Source organism: Oncorhynchus gorbuscha, linkage group LG05 (genome assembly GCF_021184085.1).
Source record: "Oncorhynchus gorbuscha isolate QuinsamMale2020 ecotype Even-year linkage group LG05, OgorEven_v1.0, whole genome shotgun sequence".
Classification (NCBI taxonomy): domain Eukaryota; kingdom Metazoa; phylum Chordata; class Actinopteri; order Salmoniformes; family Salmonidae; genus Oncorhynchus; species Oncorhynchus gorbuscha.
The window spans coordinates 41,473,697-41,486,396 of record NC_060177.1 but is presented as its reverse complement, the minus strand read 5'-3'; the positions used below and the strand labels follow the sequence as shown (position 1 = coordinate 41,486,396).

The 12,700-nt window shown below is 44.2% G+C and overlaps 1 protein-coding gene across 1 annotated transcript in view; it reads right to left on the bottom strand.

Moving 5' to 3' along the window:
* daam2 (dishevelled associated activator of morphogenesis 2) overlaps nt 1-12,700 on the bottom strand; it is a 225,724-nt gene that overhangs the window by 55,805 nt on the left and 157,219 nt on the right. The window contains 1 exon segment of the mRNA XM_046349916.1: nt 11,810-11,904. Within this exon segment, the coding sequence (XP_046205872.1) occupies nt 11,810-11,904 (95 nt within the window).

Genomic DNA, 12,700 nt, shown 5'->3' with positions numbered 1-12,700 from the left:
CGCCCGACCATCTAGAGGTGTGAATACCCAGCCAGTCTACAAGTCGATGATGGTAAGTGCTTTACAGCAGAAAGAGACTTAGAACTTGGGACCAGCAGCACAAACTTGTGTAGACGGTGTTCTAAAAACTGTAATTGTAAATAGTGTGTACATTTATTTATTTATTTTTTACTTTGTGTGTAGTTTGTGTTGTGTTCACTTATGACATTAGATCAGTGTTAGCTGCTAACTTGGCCCTTATCTTAAATATTTCACTTCTGTGTTTGGAGACATTAGATCAGCATTGTTGTTGCATCTCCTGTTAGTTCATTTTATGTAGGGAAGCTAATGATCCATTGTGTATGACATTCCTGGGAGTGTGTAAACTTGTATTTTTTATTAGCATAGCTTTTCTATACGTTTTCTGTAGTTATGTTCTTGAAAACGTATCAATTTACAAATTCAGCCACTTGGGTACATTTGGACAAATCGTGAGGGACACCTGGGTGACAACATACTAAATGTCATGTAGCTTGCTCTTTCTTTTTTATTTCACCTTTATTTAACCAGGTAGGGCAGTTGAGAACAAGTTCTTATTTAAAACTGTGACCTGGCCAAGATAAAGCAAAGCAGTGCAACAAAAAACAACAACAAGGAGTTACACATAAACAAACGTACAGTCAATAACACAAAAGAAAAATAGACAAATCTATGTACAGTGTGTGCAAATGTAGAAGAGTAGGGAGGAAGGCAATAAATAGGCCCTAGAGGCAAATATAATTACAATTTAGCATTTATATTGGATTGAAGATGATGATGTGCAAGGAGAGATACTGGGGTGCAAAAGAGCAAGTAAGTAAGTAAGTAATAATATGGGGATGAGGTATTTGGGTGTGCTTTTTACAGATTTGCTGTGTACAGGTACAGTGATCGGTAAGCTGATCAGACAGCTGACGCTTAAAGTTAGAGAGGGAGATACAAGTCTCCAACTTCAGAGATTTTTGCAATTCGTTCCAGTCATTGGCAGCAGAGAACTGGAAGGAAAGGCGGCCAAAGTAAGTGTTGGCTTTGGGGATGACCAATGCAATATACCTGCTGGGGCGCGTGCTACGGGTGGGTGCTGCTATGGTGACCAGGGAACTGAGATAAGGCAGGGCTTTACCTAGCAAAGACTTATAGACGACCTGGAGCCAGTGGGTTTGGCGACGGATATGTAGTGAGGGCCAGCCAACGAGAGCATTCAGGTCACCATGGTGGGTAATATATGGGGCTTTGCTGATAAAACGGATGGCACTGTGACAGACTACATCCAGTTTGCTGAGTAGAGTGTTGGTGGTTATTTTGTAAATGACATTGCCGAAGTCAAGGATCGGTAGGATAGTCAGTTTTACGAGGGTAAGTTTGGCAGCATGAGTGAAGGAGGCTTTGTTGCGTAATAGGAAGCAGATTCTAGATTTAATTTTGGATTGGAGTTGCTTAATGAGAGCCTGGAAGGAGAGTTTACAGTCTAACTAGACACCTAGGTGTTTGTAGTTGTCCACATATTCTAAGTCAAAACCGTCCAGAGTAGTGAAGCAAGTCGGGTGGGAGGGTGCGCTCAGCAATCGGTTGAAGAGCATGGAGTGATGTATGGCATTGAAGCTCGTTTGGAGGTTTGTTACCAGTGTCCAAAGAGCGGCTAGATGAATACAATGGTGTCGTCTGCGTAGAGGTGGATCAATCACCAGCAGCAAGAGCGACATCATTGATATATACAGAGAAAAGAGTCAGCACGAGAATTGAACCCTGTGGCACCCCCATAGAGACTGCCAGAGGTCCGGACAACAGGCCCTCCGATTTGACACACTGAACTCTATCTGAGAAGTATTCTTGAAGTCTGAAACTTTGCACATACACTGTTGCCCTCTTGTGGACACCATATAAACTACATCCAGCTTCCTCACTGAATGTGTGGCTATACTTTTTAATGTCATTTTTTTATTTTCTTTGTATTACCTTTTACCAGATCTATTGTGTTATGTTCTCCTACATTAATTTCACATTTCCACAAACTTCAAAGTGTTTCCTTTCGAATGATATCAAGAATATGCATATCGTTGCTTCTGGTCCTGAGCTACAAGGCAGTTAGGTTTTCATAACTTTTATCAACTATAACTACAGTGCCTTCAGAAAGGACTCACACGTCTTGACTTTTTCCACATGTTGTTATGTTACAGCAATCATTTGAAATGGATAGATTTTTTTTCATGGGCCTACACACAATAATGTCAAGGTAGAATTCAGTTTTTCAACATTTTCATTTTCATTAATTTCCATTATTTTAAAATGAAAAGCTGAAATGTCTAGAGTGAATAACTATTCAACAACTTTGTTATGGCAAGCCTAAATAAATTCAGGAGTAACAATGTGCTTAACAAGTAATATATTACGTTGCATGGACTCACTCTGTGTGAAATAAGTGTTTAACAGCATTTTGTTATGAATACCTCATCTCTGTACCCCACACATTCAATTATATGTAAGGTCCCTCAGTCGAGCAGTGAAATTCAAACAAAGACCAGGGAGGTTTTCCAATGCCTCGCGAAGAAGAGCACCTATTGGTAGAGTGGTAAACATAAAAAAAGCTGACACTGAATATCTCTTTGAGCATGGTGAAGTTATTCATTCAACTTTGGATCATTACAAAGATACAGGCGTCCTTCCTAACTCAGTTGCTGGAGAGGAAGGAAACCGCTCAGGGATTTCACCATGAGGCCAACTTTAAAACAGTTACAGAGTTTAATGGCTGTAATATGAGAAAACTGAGTATGAATCAACAACATTTTAGTTACTCCACAATACTAAATCAAATCAAATTCAAAATGTATTTGTCACATACACATGGTTAGCAGATGCTAATGTGAGTGTAGCGAAATGCTTGTGCTTCTAGTTCCGACAATGCAGTAATAACCAACGTGTAATCTAACCTAACAAGTGTAAAGGGATAAAGAATATGTACATAAAGATATATGAATGAGTGATGGTACAGAACGGCATAGGTAAGACGCCGGTTCCGGTTCCGGTTGGAGCGAGTGGTCGCATCTGCACGTCGCTCCAACGGGTAGTATAACTTTTTCATTATATTTCATTATATCACAACGGTTTGATTTGTCTTATCTTAGCAATTTCTTCTCAGCTAGCTACATAGCCGTCTTTGTATCAAAAGATAATTGCGTAATTATCGTATTTCGCCGTCCTAACGTAGTCTTCACTAGTCTTCACTAGCCAGCTAGCTAACGTCCACTGATTAGCTGCACTGGAGAAACTGTTACACTCAACTGAACGACTTGATTAGTTTAGTGTCAGCTAGCTACATAGCTGTCTTTGCTGTCTTCGTATCATCGTATCATCGTATCCAAGATAATTGTGTTGTTTAGGTTTAGAGTGTGTAGTCTTAGAGTGATTATCTTAATTTACCGAGGTTAGCTAGCCAGCTATTTGTCGTCCTTAACGTAGGTGACTCTGCTAGCTAGCCAACAGCTAGCCAACGCTAGCCAACGTCTTCTGTATAGAACTCAACTACCCGGTCGCATTCACAGGTTGTATCACATTTTCACTTCATTTTCATTACAGTACAACGGTTTGATTTGTTTGATCGTAGCTAGCTACTTAGCTAGCTACATAGCCGTCTTTGTATCAAAGATAATTGTGTAGTCTAGAGCGATTTTCTAGGTTCGCTAGCCATCTATTGTCGTTCTTTTAACGCAACGTAACGTAAACAACACTGCTAGCTAGCCTGCTAGCCCCCGAATAGCAACACTGCAGAAACTATTACACTCAACGGAACGACTTGATTAGTGTAGTGTCAACAACGCACCCACTGCCAGCTGGCCTACTTCAGCAGTACTGTATCATTTTAATCATTTTAGTCAATAAGATTCTTGCTACGTAGCTTAACTTTCTGAACATTCGAGACGTGTAGTCCACTTGTCATTCCAATCTCCTTTGCATTAGCGTAGCCTCTTCTGTAGCCTGTCAACTATGTGTCGGTTTATCCCTGTTCTCTCCTCTCTGCACAGACCATACAAACGCTCCTCACCGCGTGGCCGCGGCCACCCTACTCTGGTGGTCCCAGCGCGCACGACCCACGTGGAGTTCCAGGTCTCCGGTAGCCTCTGGAACTGCCAATCTGCGGTCAACAAGGCAGAGTTCATCTCAGCCCATGCCTCCCTCCAGTCCCTCGACTTCTTGGCCCTGACGGAAACATGGATCACCACAGACAACACTGCTACTCCTACTGCTCTCTCTTCGTCCGCCCACGTGTTCTCGCACACCCCGAGAGCGTCTGGTCAGCGGGGTGGTGGCACCGGGATCCTCATCTCTCCCAAGTGGTCATTCTCTCTTTCTCCCCTTACCCATCTGTCTATCGCCTCCTTTGAATTCCATGCTGTCACAGTCACTAGCCCTTTCAAGCTTAACATCCTTATCATTTATCGCCCTCCAGGTTCCTCGGAGAGTTCATCAATGAGCTTGATGCCTTGATAAGCTCCTTTCCTGAGGACGGCTCACCTCTCACAGTTCTGGGCGACTTTAACCTCCCCACGTCTACCTTTGACTCTTTCCTCTCTGCCTCCTTCTTTCCACTCCTCTCCTCTTTTGACCTCACCCTCTCACCTTCCCCCTACTCACAAGGCAGGCAATACGCTCGACCTCATCTTTACTAGATGCTGTTCTTCCACTAACCTCATTGCAACTCCCCTCCAAGTCTCCGACCACTGCCTTGTATCCTTTTCCCTCTCGCTCTCATCCAACACCTCCCACACTGCCCCTACTCGGATGGTATCGCGCCGTCCCAACCTTCGCTCTTTCTCCCCCGCTACTCTCTCCTCTTCCATCCTATCATCTCTTCCCTCCGCTCAAACCTTCTCCCACCTATCTCCTGATTCTGCCTCCTCAACCCTCCTCTCCTCCCTCTCTGCATCCCTTGACTCTCTATGTCCCCTATCCTCCAGGCCGGCTCGGTCCTCCCTCCCGCTCCGTGGCTCGATGACTCATTGCGAGCTCACAGAACAGGGCTCCGGGCAGCCGAGCGGAAATGGAGGAAAACTCGCCTCCCTGCGGACCTGGCATCCTTTCACTCCCTCCTCTCTACATTTTCCTCCTCTGTCTCTGCTGCTAAAGCCACTTTCTACCACGCTAAATTCCAAGCTTCTGCCTCTAACCCTAGGAAGCTCTTTGCCACCTTCTCCTCCCTCCTGAATCCTCCGCCCCCTCCCCCCCCCCTCCCTCTCTGCAGATGACTTCGTCAACCATTTTGAAAAGAAGGTCGACGACATCCGATCCTCGTTTGCTAAGTCAAACGACACCGCTGGTTCTGCTCACACTGCCCTACCCTATGCTCTGACCTCTTTCTCCCCTCTCTCTCCAGATGAAATCTCGCGTCTTGTGACGGCCGGCCGCCCAACAACCTGCCCGCTTGACCCTATCCCCTCCTCTCTTCTCCAGACCATTTCCGGAGACCTTCTCCCTTACCTCACCTCGCTCATCAACTCATCCCTGACCGTTGGCTACGTCCCTTCCGTCTTCAAGAGAGCGAGAGTTGCACCCCTTCTGAAAAAACCTACACTCGATCCCTCCGATGTCAACAATTACAGACCAGTATCCCTTCTTTCTTTTCTCTCCAAAACTCTTGAACGTGCCGTCCTTGGCCAGCTCTCCCGCTATCTCTCTCTGAATGACCTTCTTGATCCAAATCAGTCAGGTTTCAAGACTAGTCATTCAACTGAGACTGCTCTCCTCTGTATCACGGAGGCGCTCCGCACTGCTAAAGCTAACTCTCTCTCCTCTGCTCTCATCCTTCTAGATCTATCGGCTGCCTTCGATACTGTGAACCATCAGATCCTCCTCTCCACCCTCTCCGAGTTGGGCATCTCCGGCGCGGCCCACGCTTGGATTGCGTCCTACCTGACAGGTCGCTCCTACCAGGTGGCGTGGCGAGAATCTGTCTCCTCACCACGCGCTCTCACCACTGGTGTCCCCCAGGGCTCTGTTCTTGGCCCTCTCCTATTCTCGCTATACACCAAGTCACTTGGCTCTGTCATAACCTCACATGGTCTCTCTTATCATTGCTATGCAGACGACACACAATTAATCTTCTCCTTTCCCCCTTCTGATGACCAGGTGGCGAATCGCATCTCTGCATGTCTGGCAGACATATCAGTGTGGATGACGGATCACCACCTCAAGCTGAACCTCGGCAAGACGGAGCTGCTCTTCCTCCCGGGGAAGGACTGCCCGTTCCATGATCTCGCCATCACGGTTGACAACTCCATTGTGTCCTCCTCCCAGAGCGCCAAGAACCTTGGTGTGATCCTGGACAACACCCTGTCGTTCTCAACTAACATCAAGGCGGTGGCCCGTTCCTGTAGGTTCATGCTCTACAACATCCGCAGAGTACGACCCTGCCTCACACAGGAAGCGGCGCAGGTCCTAATCCAGGCACTTGTCATCTCCCGTCTGGATTACTGCAACTCGCTGTTGGCTGGGCTCCCTGCCTGTGCCATTAAACCCCTTCAACTCATCCAGAACGCCGCAGCCCGTCTGGTGTTCAACCTTCCCAAGTTCTCTCACGTCACCCCGCTCCTCCGTTCTCTCCACTGGCTTCCAGTTGAAGCTCGCATCCGCTACAAGACCATGGTGCTTGCCTACGGAGCTGTGAGGGGAACGGCACCTCAGTACCTCCAGGCTCTGATCAGGCCCTACACCCAAACAAGGGCACTGCGTTCATCCACCTCTGGCCTGCTCGCCTCCTACCACTGAGGAAGTACAGCTCCCGCTCAGCCCAGTCAAAACTGTTCGCTGCCCTGGCCCCCAATGGTGGAACAAACTCCCTCACGACGCCAGGACAGCGGAGTCAATCACCACCTTCCGGAGACACCTGAAACCCCACCTCTTTAAGGAATACCTAGGATAGGATAAGTAATCCCTCTCACCCCCCCCCTTAAGTTTTAGATGCACTATTGTTAAGTGACTGTCCCACTGGATGTCATAAGGTGAATGCACCAATTTGTAAGTCGCTCTGGATAAGAGCGTCTGCTAAATGACTTAAATGTAATGTAATGTAATGTAAATGGAGTGAGTCTAGAGTGTCAGGTAGGGTGGAGGTGATATGGTCCTTGACATGTCTCTCAAAGCACTTCATGATGAAGCTCAGTTACCTTAGCTTTCTTGGGAACAGGAACAATGGTGGACCTCTTGAAGAATGTGGGAACAGCAGACTGGGATAAAGATTGATTGAATATGTTTGTAAACACACCAGCCAGCTGGTCTGCGTATGCTCTGAGGACACGGCTGGGGATGCCGTCTGGGCCTGCAGCCTTGCGAGGGTTAACACGTTTAAATGTTTTACTCACGTCGGCTGCAGTGAAGGAGAGCCCACTGTATTGTCCTCAAAGCGAGCAAAAACTTTATTTAGTCTGTCTGGGAGCAAGACATCCTGGTCTTCGACGAGGCTGGTTTTCTATTTGTAATCCGTGATTGACTGTAGACCCTGCCACATGCCTCTTGTGTCTGAGTGTCTTGAATTCCGACTCTACTTTGTCTCTATACTGACACTTAGCTTGTTTGATTGCCTTGAGGAGGGAATAGCTACACTGTTTGTATTTGGTCATGTTTCCGGTCACCTTGCCCTGGTTAAAAGCAGTGGTTCGCATTTTCAGTGTTGCGCGAATGCTGCCATCGATCCACGGTTTCTGGTTTGGGAATGTTTAATAGTTGCTGTGGGTACGACATCGCAGATGCACTTGCTATTCGTCAATGTTGTTGTTAGACTCAATGCGGAACATATCCCAATCCACGTGATCGATTTTACTTGCTATATTGTATTTACTTTGCCACCATGGCCTTTTTTTGCCTTTACCTCCGTTATCTCACCTCACTTGCTCACATTGTATATAGACTTGTTTATACTGTATTATTGACTGTATGTTTGTTTTACTCCATGTGTAACTCTGTGTCGTTGTATGTGTCAAACTGCTTTGCTTTATCTTGGCCAGGTCGCAATTGTAAATGAAAACTTGTTCTCAAATTGCCTACCTGGTTAAATAAAGGTGAAATAAAAATCAAAAATAAATCGAAGCAGTCTTGAAGCGTGGAATCAGATTGGTCGGACCAGCGGTGAACAGACCTGAGCGCGGGAGCTTCTTGTTTTAGTTTCTGTCTGTACGCTGGAAGCAACAAAATAGAGTCTTGGTCAGCTATTCCGAAAGGAGGGCGGGGGAGAGCCTTATATGCGTCGCAGAAGTTAGAATAACAATGATCCAGGGTTTTACCAGCCCTGGTAGCACAATAGATATGCTGATACAATTTAGGGAGTCTTGTTTTCAGATTAGCCTTGTTAAAATCCCCAGCTACAATGAATGCAGCCTCAGGATATGTGGTTTCCAGTTTACATAGAGTCAAATAAAGGTCGTTCAGGGCCATCGATGTGTCTGCTTGGGGGGGGGCTGTGATTATAATCGAAGAGAATTCCCTTGGTAGATAATGCGGTCGACATTTGATTGTGAGGAATTCTAAGTCAGGTGAACCTAATTGACAGAGTGAAAAGGAAGCCTGTACAAAATACAAATATTCCAAAACATGCATCCATTTTTGCAAGAAGGCACTAAAGTAATACTGTAAAAAATGTGGCAAAGCTATTCACTTTTTGTCCTGAATACAAAGTTTTATGTTTGGGGGAAATCCAATAAAACACATAGTCATGTGTCATAAGGTGAATGCACCAATTTGTAAGTCGCTCTGGATAAGAGCGTCTGCTAAATGACTTAAATGTAAATGTAAATGTCATGGATGTATCATGTTATGGGTATGCTTGTAATCGTTAAGGACTGGGTAGTTTTTTAGGATAAAAATGAACGTAATGGAGCTAAGTACAGGAAAAATCTGAGAGGAAAACCTCGTTTAGTCTGCTTTACACTCGACACTGGGAGATCAATTCACCTTTCAGCAGGACAATAACCTAAAACACAAGGCCAAATCTACACTGGACTTGCTTACCAAGAAGACAATGAATGCTCATGAGAGGCAGATTTGAATTAAATGTACTTGAAAATCTATGACAAGACCTGAAAATGGTTGTCTAGCAATGATCAACAACAATTTGACAGAGCTTGAAGAATTTTGAAAAGAATAATGGGTAAATGTTGCACAATCCAGGTGTTTTCACTTTGTCATTATGGGTGTGTAATAATTCAATTCAATTAAATTGTGTGTGGATTCAATCAATTTCATTTTGAATCCATTTTGAATTCAAGTTGTAACAACCAAATTTGGAATCAGTCAAGGGGTATGAATACTTTCTGAAGGCACTGTATACACATGTGCATAAATTTGTATAAAATAACCCACCAACAGTAACTCTTTAACCGTCTAAGCTAGAGACATCAAACCAACTTTGACCCTGGATTTCACCTGGATTTCACTTGGATTCACCTGTTCAGTCTCTGTCATGGAACGAGCAGGTGTTCTTAATGTTAAGTATATAAATGTCCCTTACATTTGCATAAAATAACTCTTGAACAGTTCAAACTAGAGACACCAAACCAACTTTCACATGTTCATGCTATCCTATCCAATGCCACACAACTACTTTCAAAGAGCGGAAGCAAGTCACACAATTTTTCTTATTTGAAAAATTACCATCTAACGAAATGCAAATTAGAAAAGTGAGAAGAGACGAACATACTAGGAGGAGAGGAGAAGTGAGGAAGAAATAAATATAGGAATATACAGTGCATTCGGAAATTATTCAGACCCCTTTACTTTTCCCACATTTTGTTACGTTATTTTATTCTAAAATGGATTATATAAAAATTTTTTATCATCAATCTATACAGTATCCCATAATGACAAATTGAAAATAGTTTAGAAAATTTTGCAAACGTATTAAAAAAAGAAAAAAAAAGAAATACGTTATTTACATAAGTATTCAGACCCTTTGCTTTGAGACTCAAAATTGAGCTCAGGTGCATCTTATTACCATTGATCATCCTTGAGATGTTTCTACAACTTGATTGGAGTCCACCTGTGGTAAATTCAATTGATTGGACATGATTTGGAAATGCAAACACCTGTTAATATAAGGTCCCACAGTTGACAGTGCATGTCAGAGCAAAAACTAAAAAACCTAAAGCTAGCCGCCCGGCCAAACTGAGCAATCGGGGGAGAAGGGCCTTGGTCAGGGAGGTGACCAAGAACCCAATGGTCACTCTGACAGAGCTCTATAAGTACTCTGTGGAGATGGGAGAACTTCCCAGAAGGACAACCATCTCTGCTGCACTCCACTAATTAGGCCTTTATGTTAGAGTGGCCAGACAGAAGCCACTCCTCAGTAAAAGGCACATGACAGTGTGCTTGGAGTTTGCCAAAAGGCACCTAAATGACTCTCAGACCATGAGAAACAAGATTCTCTGGTCTGATGAAACCAAGATTGAACTCTTTGGCTTGAATGCCGAGCATCACATCTGGAAAAAACCTGGCACCATCCCTACGGTGAAGCATGGTGGTGGCAGCATCATGCTGTGGTGATGTTTTACAGCAGCAGGGACTGGGAGACTAGTCAGGATCGAGGGAAAGATGAATGGAGCAAAGTACAGAGAGATCCTTGATGAAAACCTGCTCGAGAGTGCTCTGGGGCGAAGGTTCACCTTTCAACAGGACAATGACCCTAAGCACACAGCCAAGAAAACGCAGCAGTGGCTTCGGTACAAGTCTCTGAATGTCCTTGACTGGCCTAGCCAGAGCTCAGACTTTAACCTGATCGAACATCTCTGGAGAGATCTAAAAATAGCTGTACAGCAACGCTCCCCATCCGACCTGACAGAGCGTGAGAGGATCTGCAGAGAAGAATGGGAGAAACTCCCCAAATACAGGTGTGACAAGCTTATAGCGTCATACCCAAGAAGACTCGAGGCTGTAATCGCTGCCAAAGGTGCTTCAACAAAAGTACTCAGTAAAGGGTTTGAATACTTATGTTAATGTACTATTTCCATTTTTGAATTTCTATACATTTGCAAACATTTCTAAAAACCTGTTTTCGCTTTGTCATTATGGGGTATTATAGGGAATCTTAGCCTGCATTTGTGCATTCCTCATCCTGCTCACAAATAACTTTCATACTTCTTGCCTCCTTAACATCCTCGTAAGTATTAGCGCTGTGGTTCCGTGTGATGTTACTTTGTTCTACAAAATGAAAGAATACAAGCCAAAGGTGGTCAGGCGCAATAAAGCTAGCGCTAATCACCCCGTCCACTTCAACATGATACACATGCACACACACAAACCCAGACGTGACCCAGACACCGTGGTCCTCGTGAGAATATGTTACTCCACACTTAAGGCTGACCCTGCACTGGAAAAACTCAACACCCCCCACCTTGGTCCAGATCACTACATCACTTAACAGGCACAGACATGCTCCTGACAGTGGGAGATGTAATATTGGCTGGGCTGTCTAAACCTCCTCACATGTTTCTGTGTGGTTGATCAATGAGATCTCAAAGCTGCTGCTGAATGTGTCAAACAGAGGAGAGGGGAATTGCCCTGTCTAATAAAGAATGCAAAAGCTTTTCTGATGATGAAAATTATCCCATATACAGTGTAAACTGTAAGTAATGAAGTGTATAGACCTACCTTGTGACACAGTGCTCTCTTACGGAGAGACATTGAGGTGGAGCCATTTAACTTTACCATAGAGTGTGAGTAACAAGAGAGGTCATCCTGAGGTAGATAGGTGAAAGATGAGGATGAACAGCTGTTAATGACAATGTTTGCCAGCTGTGGTTCAAAACCCTACCTCATTGGCTGAGTCCGAAGTGCTGTTTTCAGGTCCTCCACCACTTTGTTCCTCATCTCCATCTCCTCCTCGTCAAAGGCGAACAGGGTCTGCATCTGCACAATGACAAATCATACTCCATGACACAGCAGAAAACAATTATGATAACGGTATTTTAAAGGAGAACCTTTGATTCTGGCTTAGTTGAAGGGAGTCTGAATGATCTTTATCATAACTGCAAAATAAGGAACACAAAATCAGTTCATCATTGGAGTTCTCCAATAAGTTTGACTTTCAGTGGGTGGGGAGGGGCGACCAAGCTAGACTGTGGGTAGACCAGGTTTCAAATGCATGTGTATTTGAGTATCTGGTATTTGAAATACTTTTTGTGTATTTGAGTATTTTCAAGTTGCACAGCCCAAACCAGGTGATTTTGTTTGATTGAATGCCAGGTGGTCTGCCAAGTTATATTTGACAGGATTTTCGCATTGCTTGTTTCAAATACCGTTTTCAGATGCCTGGGTTGAATGTATAAGAGTGTATTTGAGTCAGTATACTTGAGTATTTTAAAATACTTTCCAGGTGTATTTCCAGGTACATTGAAGTGCTTCACTAATTGTATTTTCAAGTAGACTATGTCTGAATACTTGCTTCGAATGTTTGTGAAAGTGGTTGGTAATTTTAGGAATAGTATTTGAACCCAGGACTGATTGTGTACAAAGAGAGCTCAGCATTATTATCATGAAATTAATTATATGGGAGGCTGTGCGCTGTTGCTGTGTGTAAGGGATAATCAACGAGGGGCTATACATTCTATGGAAAATAATGAATGACGTGGAAGGTGTGTTCCATGACGCTCTAGCAGTCTTGGCGACTTTGAAGCTATATTTAGCGAGTATTCAGACCACTCTA